Source organism: Cygnus olor, chromosome 3, assembly GCF_009769625.2.
Source record: "Cygnus olor isolate bCygOlo1 chromosome 3, bCygOlo1.pri.v2, whole genome shotgun sequence".
In the NCBI taxonomy this organism is placed as follows: domain Eukaryota; kingdom Metazoa; phylum Chordata; class Aves; order Anseriformes; family Anatidae; genus Cygnus; species Cygnus olor.
The window spans coordinates 13,468,717-13,486,970 of NC_049171.1; the positions used below are offsets into that span (position 1 = coordinate 13,468,717).

At 36.1% G+C, this 18,254-nt stretch overlaps 1 protein-coding gene across 2 annotated transcripts in view; it reads left to right on the plus strand.

Annotated features, from left to right (window-relative positions):
* Positions 1–18,254, plus strand: part of NBAS (NBAS subunit of NRZ tethering complex) — a 187,950-nt gene that overhangs the window by 92,961 nt on the left and 76,735 nt on the right. For both annotated transcript variants that reach the window (XM_040551536.1, XM_040551538.1), the window contains exons 41-42: positions 13,040–13,269; positions 16,226–16,336. In XM_040551536.1, coding sequence (XP_040407470.1) covers positions 13,040–13,269; positions 16,226–16,336 — 341 coding nt within the window. The remainder of the gene's footprint in view (positions 1–13,039; positions 13,270–16,225; positions 16,337–18,254) is intronic.

An 18,254-nucleotide genomic window follows, 5' to 3' on the forward strand; every position in this document is an offset into this window, starting at 1 on the left:
CTTTTCTCCTGTTTGTCCTATAGTAGGCCAGCTGTCCTCCAGCCGTTGTTCCTTGACTTCTTTTTGGGGTTTGGTCTCCGTTCCCTTTGAGATTAATTTCAAACCTTCCTAACTAGGTTAGGTTGGATCTAGCTCACCCCAGTGTCTTGCTTGGCAGAATTCACTACTCCCTGTAGCCAGATGCCTGTTAGCCAGCAGTGCTTCTGAGTCTTGCTAATCAAAATCAGTTTGTTTGGAAAATGCTGCTTGGTTTTGCATCTTTCTTGCATTATATGTCAAAAGTTTAGTCTTGTATAGACTAAGATATATCATCTAAGAATACAAAGTTTTATTGAGCATTCCTCCCAACTGCCACTCTGATTTGCCACTCACAAATTCTTGCTCATGATGAGAGGAGAAGCTGTAGAACTGAGCAAGAAATTTCCTGGATAATTTTATTTCTGTTAACAGCTTATCTCCTCATTTGTCCTTTTCTGGTGATCTGATAAGTGACCAGCATATGTATATACAGGCATGCGTTTTCTCTGAAAAGGAGTGAAAAGTTTAATTACCCTAAGGTTAATTGTTTTATTATGTTCCTGTCTTCATGCTAACAATTTAATATTGAAGTGTTTCTATGGTTTGGGAGAAGAGTATTTTCCTGACCTTAGCTGGGAGGCTGTGCTTTTTCTTGGAGCATCAAGCAACAATTCTGACAAATACTGCTAAATTGCAGAGGAATTCCGCAATTAATGCGAGATGAGGAAAAATGCTTTTAGCATATTCTTAGATATTCTTTTAGCAATTCTTAGATATTTGTTTTACTAACTTACCTGTTATTTTCATTCAAGAAAAATGCCAGTTGAAATGCACAAAAGGACAGGAGTGAAATTCAGCGTGTTGAAGTGGTAACCTCAGTGATTGTAGTGATGCTTTTGATGTAGCCTAGAGCTGGCTAAGAAGTTGGGACTTCTGTTCCACAGTAGCTTGATTTAACTGGTTTGTGAGTTACTATGTGAAAGTGTGCATGTATGCAATGACAAATGGCCTCTATACACTTAACCTGATCCCTTTTCTGTTGCTTACCGCTTAGGTAAGCCGCTATCCAACTCTCCATAAGAGGCAGAATTAAGTCTGTTTTCACCTCAAATAAATACCCTGCCTACAAAACAGCTTTTCTCTAGTTTTGTTTTTCTATTTTCTCTCCTTGTTTGTATAACAACCTTTGTGTACTTTAGTTCCTCTGCCTTTTCATTTTTTTTCTTTTTTTCTCCTGTCATTGTCAGACTGTTGTTTCTGTCTGCTCACATCTTTCTTTGTAGATCTGTGCTCAGTCTCACCATACTGCCCTCATCACCGTGACATCTGTAGTCTTTAAATGCATTGAGTGGCTGTGACAAATATGTCATGTGTGGCTTATTCTCTCTCATCTCCTTTCCCATAGGGGAAAAAAACAGCATGTGGAGCACTTTTTACATTGTTGCATGCTGATATGTATTTACATACACATTTTTTTCATTAATGAAAGCAAGGTCAAAAGGAGCGTGCTTTGAACTTGGCACTGAATACACAGAAGTTTGTACAGATTTCATGGGAGTTCATACTCCAGGCTTGACCTAGGCCCCAAGATGATTTTGTCACTTTTTTGTATTAGAGTGACCCTAATTATAGATACACTTGTGTTAAGTTAGAGAGGCAGAATTCCCATTCATGGTCCTTACACTACAATTTTAGGTATTATTCTCAGTCTAGGATATTGAAAATACAGACTTACTTTGAACTCTAATAAATATCATGTAAGAAAGCTATATAGAGGAGGCAGAGAGGCAGATCTTATGAGCTATGAAATGTACTACTTGTGTTCTATCGGTTCTAATGGCTTAAAACTGTATTACGTGGCACTGTAGTGCAGCTAGAAGGTAAGTCTGTACCGATGAGGTAACCTTTAATTGGAAATCAAATGATAATGAATAATTTCATGTTTGTGTTTAACGATAATAATAATAATAATAATATCCTATCACATTCCTAAATTATGAACATAACTCAGTAGACGTAATGTATGCTTTTTTAGTCTCAAAGTGGATTACTGTACATGAAGTTTTACTGGAGCCTATTAACATTCCATGCAGAACCAACAAACTGAGTCAGACAGTCTTGTTTCATTCCTTCTTAACACAGCTTTTTTTCCACAAGCTAGCATGAAGTAGATGGTTAAATGGTGGTGCCCTTTATTATTGGCTTAAAACATGCCTTCTTCTATTGCTGTTTTGAGTCCTGATTCAAGACCTTGCCTCCTCTTTGCCCTTCTTTCTGTTCAGTTAGTGATGCTGAAAACTAGAAAATTTCCTTTGGCAATGTATCATCTCCTGTTTACTTCGCTGCTTGAATTTTGTTTTATGTTGTGCATCAGTTTCAAGTCTCTATGCACTTCCTTCTCTTGCTGCTGTTTTTGGCCACTTATCATCTTTTTATATCTATGCTGCTTGCATGTACATTGTAAGGTACTATTATCCATTAATATGTGGGAAGAAAAAATAACTATCTGTGCATCTATCTATCTCATTTGGCATATGCTCCTGTTTCTAAGTCCAATGTATATCTGATGGTTCTGAAGACAAAATTGGGAGAGACAAGAGTGTAACTCCTTGAATCTACGCTGCTCTATTCTTTCTCCCATTGACCTTCCTGCATATGTGTAGAGTCTGTGACTGGGAGGAGAGCCAAGGAGAAGGGAGATCACTGAGGGAAGGCACCATAAATGAGACTTCAGCTGGCAGTCTAAGAACGGAACTTGTGTGAGAGTTGTGCTGCTGATTTTCTGTTTTGTTTTTAATTCTAAAGTAGGCAAAGCACCGTATTGACTTACTGTATAGCATTCGAATAATTCAAAGAATGTAGCATTATTAGAAAACTTAAATGTTTATTGTTCATCCTTTCTCCAGATCATTGATAATAAATTCTGGATAAAAATGCTCTCAGAGTCTGCCCTTCGAGGATTTGCTGCTAGCTCTTTCCTATCCTGAAAAGCGATCACTAAGCTTTCACCTTTCTTTTCACCAGGTTTCAGTTCTTAAAAAGACCTTTGTTCCAATCCCATGACAACTTTTTCTTGACTGGACTTTGGTGGGAAAACTTACCAAGGAATTTTGGAAGGTCTTTATGCTTGTTGTCTACAGGATGTCCTTTACCAATGTGCTCGTTGACATCCTTGTAGCACTCCAGCAAGTTAATGAGGCAGATTTCTCTTTACAGAGGCCATGCTGACTCTTTCCCACCAAACAATTTATGCATGTGTTCAGTGGCTTTATTCTTTATTATGGAGCCTGTGATCTTACCAGGGATGTAAATCAGACTCACTGGTCTGTCATCCCTGTGATGATCCTCTTGAAGTCCATTTTTCAAATGGGTCTTGTACTCTGGCACAGTGGTTATAACGTGTTGAAGCACCTAAGCCTGTCATTTAATGTAATTTCACGTTTGTGTTTCTCGAACTCAAGGTGAATGTCATCTGGTCATAGTGGCATGCTAGCTCATTGACTTCCTCTGCTATAGGGTTATCCATCCCTGCTCCTTTCACACCTTGTCACCAAGTGATCCTGCCAATTCTCTAGCCGGTCTCCTGATTTTGAGCTACTTTTCAGAACTTTGCTGTCAGTTTAGCCATTCTTTACAGGATGAATCTCAGTTTTTTTTTTTTTAAGCCCTTTTAATTACCTCTTTGACCTCTCACATTTTGTTAGTTTTCCTGTTTTTTTTTCTAATTTGTTTGTTTATTACTTAGTGATGTATAAACAAACATGCTTCCTCTTTCCCAGTCTTTCCCCGAGCTCACTAAATGCTACTACATTCAAAGGCTTAAGACTCAAGTAACCTCTCCTGAACTAGCAGTCCCTGTGGAGGTTTTTTAACGTCTTCTGGTATCATTCCTGAAATAGTAAGCCAGCAGTTAGTGACATTGCAGTCACAGCGTGACAACTATGTTCCTTTGGTTGAAATGTGTTTGATATAGATAAGCTGATGTTTTGCATATCCTCATATTTCTTTGTCTGTTAAGCACAAAACACTACAAAGCATCATTTTATTTCTTCAAGGTAAATTATACTTAAAAAAAGAAAAAAGAGATTATTGCAATGTTGCTCATTTTTATTTTGCGAGGACTGTATAAGCTATGCTGTTAAATCCCACTTCTGAAAGCAGAGCAAATGTTCTTAAGCCAGCTGTTCAGAAATACTCTTTTAGAACAGAAGATCTTCAAACCTTGAATTTTCATGGAAGTTTGAGTTCTAGCTTGCCTGTGTTCCTCTGGAGAGTTACTTATGGATTTTCATGCCAGGGAGTTGGGATAACTTCTGCTTTCTCTCTTGCAAGGGGTTTTGTTCCTTTCTGAGAGAGTATAAAGGTGACTGCCAGCTTTTTGAAGCAGTCTTTTTGTAGTCAGTTCACTTTATCTTCTCTTTTACTTTCCTCTTCAGATGGTGGTATGGTTTTTCAAGTTTGCTTGAAAAATTAGCACTGAACAAACAAACAAAAAATTACCACCAACAAAAACAGCTAGACAGCTATTTCAATGAACTAAAGGGTTCAGCATTTTCCGCTTTGAACATGATACCGCTTCATAATTTACAGATGAATGTAAAGCTGTCAACAAAATTAATTTTTGCACGCAGCCTGATTGAAATTTTATGTGACATTGTTTTTAGAATATAAAATACTTTAGCAAAGTGTTATTCGTCTGGATTGTCAATATAAGTAAGTTTGGAGCTACAGGCAGTCTTCAGTTCCTGAGTAAGAGAGTTGCCTCTTCTGTCTCTCTCTTTTTCTTTCCGCTCCACCTCCCCAACTTGGAGAGTTGAGCACAAATGTTGGTTTGGTCTGGATGAATTTAGCCTAAGAAGCTTTTCAGAAAAATAGCACAGTAAGGGAAGGTGGTCACTGAGACACTCACTGAAAAAAAATAGGTGTTTTATTCTGTTATGTAGCTCATGGAATAGTTTTCAAGCTTGAAATTAGTAAAATATAGAAATATTTGCATGTACCTAGTCAGGCAACTACAGTTAAAAGCATATGGTATTGTACACAGGAAACTAAAACGATATCATGTTATACACAGATTTTATCCTAGGAATGTATGCTTATTTCAAAGTCTGTGTATGACTAAAGCTGCGGCCATGTAGATCAAGAGTAAAGACATATTCTAAAGGAACATCCATAACGTCATTTATTATTAAAATAAATACATTTTTTTTTAGAGAAAAGGGGGATGGTCAGAAGGTTAGGATAATTACCAAAATTGAGACATTATTTAGTGAGAATAACGCTGACTGCAAATGGGAAAAGAACTATGTGCTATGAATTCAGTAGTTGACCCAAAACTGTGTAGTAATTTTCTATTTTCAGAGATGTTCTTTTATTTGACATTTTAATCTTGCATTTATCATGTGTTAGTTCCCCTAAAGCAGCTTTCAGTTGAAATGACAAGATGAGTTTTTCTACGTAAGTCCGGCTTGTCAGTATCCTACCCAATATGAGAGAGTCTGCAAGAGAACACAAGAGAAGAGAAACTATCAAAACATTTTCTCTTGGGACAGATTATTCTTCACTCTTGCTGGAAGAGCTGATTGAAACAAAGCAAAAAAGCATTTAAAACAGCACTAGAGCAATTTGTTCGACTCTTCAGACACAAGTCATTTAACATAACTGTGGAAGCAACTGCCTTAACTTTTAAAATTATTTTTATATGTTATTAGCAACAGCAGCCACTTGCATTTTTTTCCTGCAGCAGTACTGGCTTCTGTATTAGAAACTATGTTGATTTAATTTAGAGGTTTTGCTTGCACTTTAAAATAACTTTTTTTGTCATTATTTTGTCTGCTGCTGGCTCTTAAAGGATCATATGTTACTTTTGTAGCCAAGTTTTATCTGCTAGGAATTTGTCATAAAATATATTCAGTAAAAGTTCAGGGCAATAATTACAATGGCATGCAGTTATTTATATTGTTGTCTACAAATACAGTGGTTATACTTTTTGTCTTCATGACTTCATTTTGCCATGGATAGCTGTTTTACCTTAAAATATGATGTATGCATGAAATAAAATTTGTACCAGCATTTTATTCTTTTTGTATTCCGATAATTCTAGTCTGTGATTTTGCTACCTCTGCAAAGAGAGTTGAAAAAAAAATCTTGTAGAACCTGATTCCTTTTAATAGGTGTTGTGCATTCCTTAGCCCAACTCTAATACCAGCTTTAGTGTCATTTCTGAAACAGAATTAAAATCAACAGGTAATATATTTCCAAGGTTGTGTGCAAGCAAGATCTGATGCATAATTCAAAGCTAACAGCTTAACTCAGTACTCAGTTCTTTTTATTCAGCCTCTTCTGGGGGATTTGCCTGCAGAAAAGATTCCTGGGATTCCAATCCCCTGTCATCTTTACTTGTACCAGCATCTTGGGCAACCTTTTCTGCTTATAAGATCCCCACATAGTGATCTTGAAGCAACAGTGGATTATACTGCCTGCCTTCCTATTCCAAGTGTTTCAGCTTTCAAACATGACACTTCAGCATTGCTTATTGAAAACACAACACATTCCTTCTATTAAACAAAAACTAAAAAAAAAATAATAATTTGCTCTTTTTTTAGTCTAGTTTTGAAATACTATAATTTCCAAATCTTTTCTAGATTTTGTTTTCACAACTTATTTCTAGTTATAAAATGACAAAGAGTGTTTGTGTGAAATTTCATTCCCTACCATATGTTTGCAATTTGAATTGTTACTGGATGTCCACATTGCCTGGTAATGGAGAGAAGCAGGACTTTGGAAATAAAAATTTCTTCCAATTCCTGTGAAAGTGCAATTGCTTTCCTGCAAACTGTTTACCTGTGCTTTTGTGTTGCTCTCACAATTCACCAGCTCCTTTGGTTTTCGCCGTTTTTTTTCTTCATGAATTAGTTTACAGCAATTTCACTGCAAATGTACATTTAAAAAAAATATCTCTGGAAATTGAAATAAGTCATTCAAATTAGTGTTAGTCTTAAACCCATCAGGACTTAAGCACATCAGGACTGTGGAGTCCTCAGTCACCTGTGTACTTCAAGTGTGTGATCTACATTTTGTATGATGTTATATGAGTTGTAGGCAAGATGTTTGGGAGTTGTTTAAACTTGGCCATTTTAAAATGAGAGCTTCAAAAAGCACTGGCTTTTAAACTGTGACCTGGGAGCATTTGTTTTATACAGACATTGATCTTCAGTAAAATTTTAAAATGTTCTATTTCAGTATATGGGGGGAATAAAGAAATTTGGATAAAATCTGTGGCAAATGCAAGAAGGGAAGTTAGGGAATTTGAGTCCACAGCTCCACTCCCATATGTATAATAACCAGATCCACGTTTTTGAGTACATGTGAAGTACTGTGCTGACAAGCATTTTTTTTTTTTTAAGAGCACAAACAGGTTTCAAAATCATTGTAAGTAAATACAGCTGAGACATTCAAGTATGCTACAGAAGTGTCTGATGGATCATTTAAGATTCTAAAAACCTGAAATTGAAATTTAATATTGTCTGTATGTATAAGTAGACACACCTATGGCTTTGATAATTGAGGATTAATGGCTCATTTCATCTCTACTTCGTTTTATGTTAGTTTGTACAGTAAACACGTTATTCTGACGTAGCTTATAAAAGGTATTCTAGTAGGTATCCTTGTATGTTGACTTGATGTGGTTTCACTGGTGGACGATGAGATTTGCTGCCTCCTGATCCTGATGCATGAGTGTTCTGTTGTGTTACCCAACGGTATATGTAGCTAGAGGACAAAGAAACATGACGCATCCTTGCGTCTGAATCCTGATAGTACAGCTTTTAGTTCTGAGGTGTTCTGGGCTCCCAGTCATGAACTTTAGCTTTTGCTTTGAGCATATAAAATGTGAGACAGCCGTGATCTGAAAGACGGGCCACCCCAAATTAATATGATGCTGTGTCATCGTGGTAATATATTTTTGATTCACAGCACGGCAGGCTTCGTTAAAGACAAGTGTTACTGATGTAATTAATAAAAGGGCATCCTATGGAGGGATGGATTTTACTTCTTGAGTAAACACACATGTATAAACTATTTCTTCCCTATAAACCTTTTTTTTTTCTTTCCCAGCTTCAGTACTTGAAAAAAAATTATATCTTTTGCTTGTGACTCTTTTTTTCTTTTATATTTGCTTGGATCAGATTTGTAGCACATTGAATCTCTTGCTACAGGGATTGTGGCTTTTGCCGCAAGCAAGGATTAAGGAAGAACTCTCCTCTCCTCCCTGAAATGTATCAGTGCTTTCCAGAGGTGTGGTTTGCTTAGAAGCATTGCACATTGGCAGCAACTAGAGGCAGGATGATGATCAGTGTGCATCAGTGTCTGTAGCAGGCGTTTTACACCCTGCACTCTGGTATCTCTTGTTTTTCTCATGTGCCGCCATCTCCTAGTTGTGTTAACCATTAGGGTTTTGGGTGGTGTATGTAGCTTCCTCTGTAGCATGTTCTTTTTCTTCAGATCACTTAAAATGTTTTAAAACAAATCTGGTATTACAAGGATCTGCCACAACTAAGACATTCTCTGTCTTTCCATTCAGATTCCTATGGCTCAGTATGTTTGCAGCTTTTGATCGTTACCTTTTAATCATTATATTACTCCAGAAAGGTCCGCAAAATCAGTTATGTATTCATGGTGATTATGAGCAGATTAGCCTAGATGATCTTGGCAGCTTTTCTCATCAATGTTCCTAGTCATTTCTGTATTGCAATCTGAAGATCATTTACATTAAAAACAAACAAAAAATACTCCTTTTTAGAACATTTTGAAAGATTATTGGTCTTAAAATAAATAAACAGGCTACATAGCTTATCATGATCTAATGTCATCAATGACGTACTTACACTAAAGCTATCTTTTTTATTATCATTATCATTATTTTTTCCGTAGCTGTAAAACTGTTGCCACTTAGGAGAAGAACAGCAGAAAGACTGACTCATATTCCCCTTTTTTTTTCTTAATGTGTATGGCTGAATGAAGCATTTTAAAGGGATGTGAAAGAAAAAGGTGATCGGTGACAGCCAACATGGCTTCACTAAGGGCAGATCATGCCTGACAAGTCTGGTGGCCTTCTACAACAGGGTTACAGCGTTGGTGGAGAGAGGAAGAGCAACTGACATCATCTACCTGGACTTGTGCAAGGCACTTGACCCTGTCCCCCATGATATCCTTGTCTCTAAATTGGAGAGACATGGATTTGATGGATGGACCACTTGGTGGCTAAGGAATTGGCTGGATGGTCACATTCAAGGAGTGTATGTTACAGGAAAGCTGGGGAGGGACTCTTTCTCAGGGAGTGTAGTGATAGGACAAGGGGGAATGATTTTAAACTAAAAAGGGGAGATTTAGATTAGAGGTTAAGAGGGAATTCTTCAGTCAAGAGGGTGGTGAGGCACTGGAATAGACTGCCCGGAGAAGCTGTGGATGCCCCATCCGTGGCAGTGTTCAAGACCAGGTTGGACAAGGCTTTGGGCAACCTGGTCTCTAGTGGGTGGCAGGGGGATTGGAGTTAGATATCTTTAAGGTTCCTTTGCCACCCAAGCCATGCTATGATCCTGTGATTCTCTAACACGGGGCAGCTGCTGGGCTCTGCTCACAGAAGCTACCCCTGCAGCTCACTGCTACCAAAGCCTTACCACGTAAGCCCAATACTGCATTATGTCTATTTGAACTAGGTATCTAATGGATGCAGAAGTATTTGTGCTTGCCTTTTCATGAAGTTATATTATTAAAATGTGGAGATGTTAACGATTATTTAATATTATGAAATGCAAGTTCTGAACAGGTCGAAACTGAACACTTCAGCTGTGTTTTCTCTGTGAGCTTGTCTTGGATGCCTAATAATTGCTGCACAAGCAACGTCGTTATTTAAGAAAGCATTTTAAAACTGTGACAAAGATGACAAATCGGAGAGAAGAAAGTCTGCATGGTTCTCTTAAACTGTGTGTGAGTTTTGCAAACAACTGCAACTCAGGAAAAAAGTTCTCATGGATTAAAAAAAAAGAAAACCTCACACTGATATCAGTATAGGCTATTGCATGAAGCAGGCTGTGCGATTTCTCTAATTTTTGATTTCACATACTTGGATAGTTCAGGGTCTAAGTCTTGTAAGGGATGGAAGGGGGCAACACTTGATTGAAAGATTTCTGGTGGTAGAGAGAGTTCAACACAATCCTTAGCAAAGGATCTTAATTAATAAAGAAAACAATGAAAACAATTGTTTTCTTTTGCTTTAACGTGTATCTCCTAACTTACCAGCTGTTAGATTTCATACTTTGCTTAGCTAGAGGAGTGTGATGAACTTTTTCTATTACACATGTAAAGATACACATACATGGGTATTCGTACAGGGAACAATCATATTGATCTTTAATTATGTCATTATGAAGTTCAGTCCTGGTAATAGTCTGTCAGTGTTGTTTTGTGTTGTGGTAGTAGTATGCCACAAAGTGCTCCTTGATCCGGGTTTTTTATTTTACTTTTATTACAACTTGATATTGAAACAAGGTAGAAGAGGTTCAGATAAGAAAAACCATGAAAAAGTATTTACTAGTTTGATATACGGCAGTCTTGGCAGAACTGCAGGCTTATTTGTAGGTATTATTTGGCAAAAGTACTAGCAGGAGAATGATAAGCTGATTAGATAGCCTTAAGGTGCTCCTTTGAAGCATAAACAGGCGATGTGGAGGATAGCACAAAGATGCCTTTAGGGAGATGTGACACATGAAGAATGAAGGTTGGCATCAATGACAGATGTCAGATGAGAGGCTGCAACTTGGTCAGAATAATATGTTTGGAAGTCAGGTGGCAGAATTTGCTTTTAAAAAAGGAATTTCAATTTTATAGTCTGTGTTTGGCCAGTGTGTTGAAGATAAAGGTGGAACAAAAGTAAACTCTTTTGAATCTGCCTTAATATTATTTATAAGTTACTGTTGTAAATATTCAAGTTATATTCAGCCTCACTGTGAAAAACTTGGTGCTGTGCAGGAAACTTAATAAAAAGTGTTGTCTTCTCATCTTCAGAAGCAATTTCTCAAGGAATTGTTCTGACAGATGTGTTTGAAAATATTTTCAAGATTGTCTTTGTGTACTTCATGAATAATCCCGTGTGCTGTGCAAAGGAAGAAGACTGATGACATTGGACTCTGTTTTTCTTCATGGAGAGAGGGGGAACCTAGATAAAGAGACCAAACTTACCCACAGAGGTTGTCAGAGGCACCTGCCTTTCTTAGTGGATTGTACAGAGGATTGAGGCAATTATGTTAAACAGTTTTCCTCATCTTGCTCTGATTTTCCCTGTCTCCAGTGCTCTGTTTTCTAGTGTATCACCTAAAATTAGATACCAGGGTATATAATAAGCAGCAGTGTATTGGTTTCCAGCCAGTGTAATTGCATTGTAGAGGCACTGCTCTGCCTGCCTATCTCTTTTCTGAGGTTTTATTATTCTGTTACCAATCTCTTAAACAACCTTGAAAGAACTACTGATGTTGTTTATAAAATCAATGAGTTTGCAATGTTTAGAGGGCTTCACAAAAATATCATGTGGAGAGGAAAAAGGACGCCCTGTGGCATTTAATATGACTTTGTGAGCAGCATGTCAGCTAAGACTTGAAAAGGGGGGAAAAAATAAATCAATTTAGAATGACCATCAAGCCACAGAGAAGTGCAAGCATGTCTCAAGGTTCAGATGTTTTATACATTTTAAATTTGCTGTACACTGTAGTTAATGTTTGTAAGTTTTAGCTTCTAATTTAACAGAGCCATTCTGTAATAATAAAAACAAAGTATATTTGTCCAGTATATTCAAAATATTTAAGATCACAGCAGTTAAATCAGTTATTTTAGAAAATTTTGTAGCTACAGTTGGCATCCCAAGGTATTTCTTGGTGGCTGTTCACTGTAAAGCAGTGCAGTTCAGTATTAGGTGCTGGGACACTGTAGGCAGCACTCCATCCTCAGTGGGTTTGACACAGAAGTCGTGGTGCTGCCTTGTGGGCATCGCGGCCTCGTGGAAGAGAGAAGGCTTTGATCATGCTGAGTGATGTATCAGACACAGCTTTGTTCTAGTGAAGGGGCTTAGACATAGCCACTGCCCAGATTTTGAGGTAATTGGAAACTCGCATGTATTCCTTTTCCATTTCAAACATTTTTACTGTATTTGGTTCATGTTCTAATTCGCTGTGTGGGCTTTTGACTACAGAAGTTAAGTGATGGATTAAGTATGCACTTGATGCAGAAAAGTAAGTTTTCCTTGTGATGAAAGTTATTCTGTAAACAAAGGTTATCCTAACCAGTAGATGATCAATATTTAATTACTTGAAGATTTCAGTGTTTAATGTACAAAACGAACGTGTATAGGCAATATGTCTTGTGTGTAATTTGCAGATCTTGCAACACTTCTTGGTCTTTGAAAGTACCAGTGCTTGATATTTAAAATGCTGCCTTTTGTCAATTCTGCAAAATAAAAGTATATCAGAAAATCAGCAATTTCAACCAAACCAAACCAAAAAAATAATCCTATTTTAGAGTATCACTTCGATTTTTTCTTTTGAGGTAGTCTTTATTTATGAATAAACTTATTTGTAGTTTTGTGACCAAGAGATTTTCGAAGTTTTCTTTATAAATTTTACAAATAAAAATAAACTTTATAAGTTTTATAAATCAGTTGCCTAGCTTAATAGTAATAAAAATGAGTGTTTTAAAAACAAATTCAGTCACAATGACATACTTTTAATCTTAGTATGTTTAGGTAAGTTTGTGTGAGTTCTTGTAGCATATGGCATAACTCTAAAACGTTCCAAAAGGACAGGTTTTAAAGTCATAGTGAATACTCTCTACATATTGCAATATTTGCATACTTAAGATTTCTGAAAAATGGAAAAATATTTCAATTTTGAACACTGGAATCAATTATAAAATGGTAATTTTTTAAAGGAACGTGTAGGATGTTTTCAAATTTGTTTTCCAATTATTTTTACAGGCTGATCCAAAAGAGCTCATTAAGATGGTCACGCAGCATGTTACTCAGTATGGCTATAAAGAGTGGCCTGAAGAAATTGCAACTTTGATAAATCAGTTGCATTACTACAATGAACGACTGCTGGATTTCACTCAAGCTCAGATTCTGCAAGGACTTGGCAAAGGAGTAGATGTGCAGAGGTTTACAGCAGATGGACAGTACAAGAGAGAAACAATACTAGGACTGGCAGAGTAAGTAAGATCTATTAAGTTTTCATTATTTTTAAATGGAATTAGTTTAAGCTTCAAGGCAGGAAAGCAAATTGAAAGTAGTGCTGACCTTTAGAAGCAATGATAAGTTGCAAGTTCCTTCAGATATTTACACTGTAACACTGCTACAACTGGGGCCTTTGCAATTCAACTATTCCACTTCGATGAAACATTACTCAAACATTTGGGTTGATAACTTTTAATGGAAGATAGAACTCTAAATTCAAGATTAGCAGTTAATAAACATAAAGTAAAATCAGGGATGTATGAAATCGGGGCACAGGTGGAGGTCTGTTCTCTTCCTTTCATCTTCTGTATGCCTGCCCTTGAAATCTATTAGGGTATGCACAAGAGTCAGTTTATAATGAACTATAGCAAAACAAATTAACAAATCTCAAACCCCAGCTTCTTGTTACTGATTTTAAACTGTAAATAAAACTATCTTATTTGTTAATAATTAAGTTAAAACTACTCTATATTACAATATATTTTTTGTAATCACTTGGAATGACTGAAGCCTCCACTGTGCATATTGTGATATTTAGAATGTTTTCTCTCACCTTTAAGTTATCCAGAATAGGAGAAAAAAAAAAGGTAAGTAGGATAGTAATGTCTCTTCATTTTAAAAATACATTTTATTAACATTTTCATGCAACCGCTCTACGTTGTGAACAAATATATTGAACTCTCTATGTTTTGAAGGCAATCCCAGTTGAATTGTCACTAGACTGTCAAAGGGTTAGTAAAAATGAGACTTCATAGCATGTAGTTGAGTGGTAGTGCTGTATTAGACAGTTGCAAAGATCCAATTAATTGCTTGTTCAGCTCACAGCTTCCTTGTTTTAATCTTCTCAGTTGACTCCTAATCTGCATTTTTTGATGAAAACAATGTGCAAATTTAATATAATTATGTAGCATATTTTTTTCTTGCTTGCGTTTGAATTATCATTAAATGGCTCATGTTTTGAATCTTTTATGAAGTGCCGTTTGCAGGAACAAAACCTGGAAGAGATGGTATCTTATTTACAAAAAAAAGCTTTGTACTAGAATGAAGAATTTGTTTGCTAAAACTACTTAACAATTTATGTCAATATTATCTTCCATATTTTGGTGTATTCTCATTAGAGCTCATTACACATTATTTATCAAACATTTAAAGATTGAGGTGCCTCACAGACTTAATCAAGGCTAGTTCTTAAGCAGTTTTCAGTTTGGGCAAAATAAAGCAAGAATGTATCTGGGCAGTAATAAAGGAAACTAGAGCAAGACTGAATTGGAATTCCTGAGTAATCAGCTGAAGTTCCACACAGCTTTAGGCCAACCATAGTGTGTAAACTTTCCAAATTACTTTTCACCTGTGACAAGTTCCTCCCCCCCAACTCAACTGCTCTGAGGTTTTCAGCTTATCACTGCTTCTGCTTAAATATTTTAATTGGAAGCTGATTTTAATGAATATCTGTTTTTTCCTTGTTTTATGTAACTGAGCTGAAATACTTTTGTTAGATTTTTTTTTTTTGTGCCTGAGTGATCTGGATTAGAAAATTTGTGCAATTATGGTGCAATTGGAATTTCCATAATTTAGTTGGTGATTATTGGGTTCTCAGAATGATTTTGATGCATATGAAATAGGTCCCTTTCCAGAAGACTAAACCAGAATATCCTGTATAAAACCTCTTCCAATGTACTGTAGCTCTTAATAGTGGCATTAGTTTCTGAAACACTGTGTATGCTTTTGATATACTGCTCTGGTCTTTTTTCTGGTGCAGACATATCTCTTTCTTCCCGATGCTTTGCAGAACTCAAACAGCTGTAGCCTTCCATTTTGTTTTCCTCTTTCAAACATGAGACTTAAAGACTCTTAGCTTAAATCTTCATTTTGCTTCTCCTTTGTTTGTTTTTTGTTTTGTTTTAAGTCTTCTGAGGATGGATGACTGGAAATGTCAATCTCATTTCTTTTCATTATAATTGAACTCAGTCCTGGTTGTAGTGCTTTGTAGCTGACTGATGTGTACAACGATTGTGAGTGCACACGTGCATTTGTATGATACAAAAGAAGTTTAACAGAATAACACTGGGGGGAAAAAAAACCAGCCCTGATTTTCCAAATGCCTTTTTCTGGGAGTTTGGAGATGATCATCAAAATTCCAGCTGAGCAGCACTGCACAGGCATATTTTCAGGTACTTCAGCAATGCATGCTAGCACACAGACGAGACACGGCTAAGAACCATTCGGAAGAGCTGCTCCTTTCTTTGCTTTCTTTTGCACCAGTCTTTGAGCTGTACTAGCTTCAGTGGGTTAATAGAAAATAATATGAGGTTAACTTCAGGCTTTCATCACTTAACAGATTGTTCTGTTAAAGGGCAGTAACACAAACAGTTTTTACTATTTGTAGTACACTTACAAAGTGTAGCTGGACACCTTCACACTTTTTTCAGCCTGCAAAGACTAGGAATGTTTCTGGTTGTGAATTTCTAGGAAGAGCTTTGAGTATCTATGTACCAATCTACTTACCAAAGACTTCAGAAGTGCTGCATCAAGTAAGTGCTGTGATGCATTGGTTCACATTGGTTATCATTTTGTAACTTAAAGGAAAAATAATTTTTTTTCTGTAGCAAAAAGGTTAAGCAGAAACCCAACTGTTACTGAGAACCAAGGTGTATGTGGAACAGGTATTTGTCTTTGAAATATCTCTGTATTTTGATTTTATTTCAAAATTTTCCCCAAATGGACCACTGAATATAGAAAATGCAAGAAGGCACACTTCGTATATTTTTATTTAACTGTGATATAAAACTAGTGAGTTAAATCTAGTTTCTTGGTCTAAAAGAATAAGATTAACAAGAAATCATTGCTCTTCTAGTTGTAATACTTACTGTCCTGTCTCTAGGGACTTAGTGTAACTTTTCCTTTTTCTATTTCATGGCTCTTTTCTACAAGAACACTTGAAGAAAATGTATACAAGATTTCTGTTTCTTTGGCTCAGCGATACAACGTCCCCCTTTGGGAAGTTTATATGACCCATCTGGAATTTTTATTCACTGACAGTGGGTAAGTTTTGCAAATTCACATTGGATCCTATTACATGGAAATATGTCCTAATCTGAGAGAGAATGGCATTATACTGGGGGCAGATTTAGGTTTGTGTTTTCATATTTCTTGCATGTGGTGTTTTTGTAACCAGCCATGAAAATGTGCTACAAGCAAGCATAAAAATCCATGTGCATCTTACTGTTCTTGTAAATATCCTGGGACTTTGTTTCAGTGTTTAGGTTTCCAAAGCTTTGAATGTCCTTTCCACAGCTATCGAGTCCTTGATAGCAAAATATCTTTTATTTACTTTTACAGTCCTTTGGAATAGCTTGTGAATTGTGATAATGTTTGTTTATTTTAAAATACACTTTGGTATTTATTGACCTCTCTTCTAAATAGTAGCAAAGGAAATAACTATATTAGAGCTTCTTAGTTGTCTTAATCATCTGTGTGTATGTGTTGTTTTTTTTTATGGAAGCACTTTTCTACAAGAGTTCTTTGGAACTTTTCTAGACTACAGGATTGTGGCAGATCAGACTTGGCATTGATGGCAAGGGGGATTCTTTTCTTTTGCATTCCAGAGTTGGTTCAAGAGCCTTTTTTTTCTTTTTTCTTTTCAGACTTTAACATCTTGTCAGTCAGACAAGTACTTTTAGCAAATTGAGAGAGAAATAAACCCTTTCAATGAAAGCCTAAGCTACTAGCCTGAATAGTGCATTCAGGTGACAGTGATGTAGAGCCCCATGTGTAATATAGCAGCTCTTATCTACTGTTCTGACAGACATGATGAAATTACTTGGTTTCAAATTTTAAATTGCGAAAGCAGCTGTAGCTTGCAGCAGTACTTCTACCTCTCTTAACATTAACTATTAATTAAAAAGCATTAAAATGTTTTATAGAACATGAGGCATAAAAAACAAAGCCTGATAGATTTTGGTACATGGTCTGAGAAGGTGAAATAACATTCTGGGATTCCCTTTGCTTCCTTCAGAAAACAGAAAGGTTGTATCTTTGAAATTTTTGATGCTACTGAATGAATTAGTTCTTTAAACAAAATAGACAATTGGAGTGTAAACCTGGCAATACTGGGGTGAATATGAAAGAACCAGATCACTTCTCTGGGACTAAAATTCTACCGAAGGTGTTTTGCACCAGTTTTCTGTCACTTTTTGTTCTGTCCTCTGTGAGTTAGTATTCATAGAATTCTGAAATCACCGAAGTACGAAGTAACGACCTTTTCCGTAATGAAATTCAAAAAAGTCTTGAAAATTGATATATAATAACATAATATGCTGCTGAGTATGTTTTTGTTGTATCATAATCTCATTTTAAAGTTGATTGACAGCATATGGCCATTACAGTATATTTTACTCTTGGGATTATGGCATTAATAATGCATGCCTCGTTATGCATTCATTCTGAAATGAAAAGAAGTTTATTCTAAGACTTACTGCATATTTGGTTAAAGAGATTATTTCTATAAGCCACTTTATGTACAGAGAAGCTCAAAAGAAGCACTTACATGGTTTGTATTAACTATTTCCTTGATTAGTTGGTAACAAATAAACATGTTTTTCTGTTGTGCTGTGAATTTGAACTTGATTAAAATTGCATATAATTACTGTTTTTTAATTAATTGAAAACTTAATTTTTTCTTTTGGAGGATCTGGTCAAATTTGATTGCCAAAGTGTATAAAATGCTTTTTATAATTTCAGCAACAAGAAATTTTATGTTCATCTTCCATGGATTCTATTCCACAATCTTTCTGAACAGCATAATGAACCTTTCTTGCTCTCTCCTGCATCCATCCCACTCCCTCAACAAAACAAAAGAGAAACAAAAAGCACACAGCAAAACTCTGTCAATTTAAAATTTAATATCTCAAAGTTCAAACTATAGGCTGGATGGTATGGAAGAAAAGTGTATTCAGAGCTT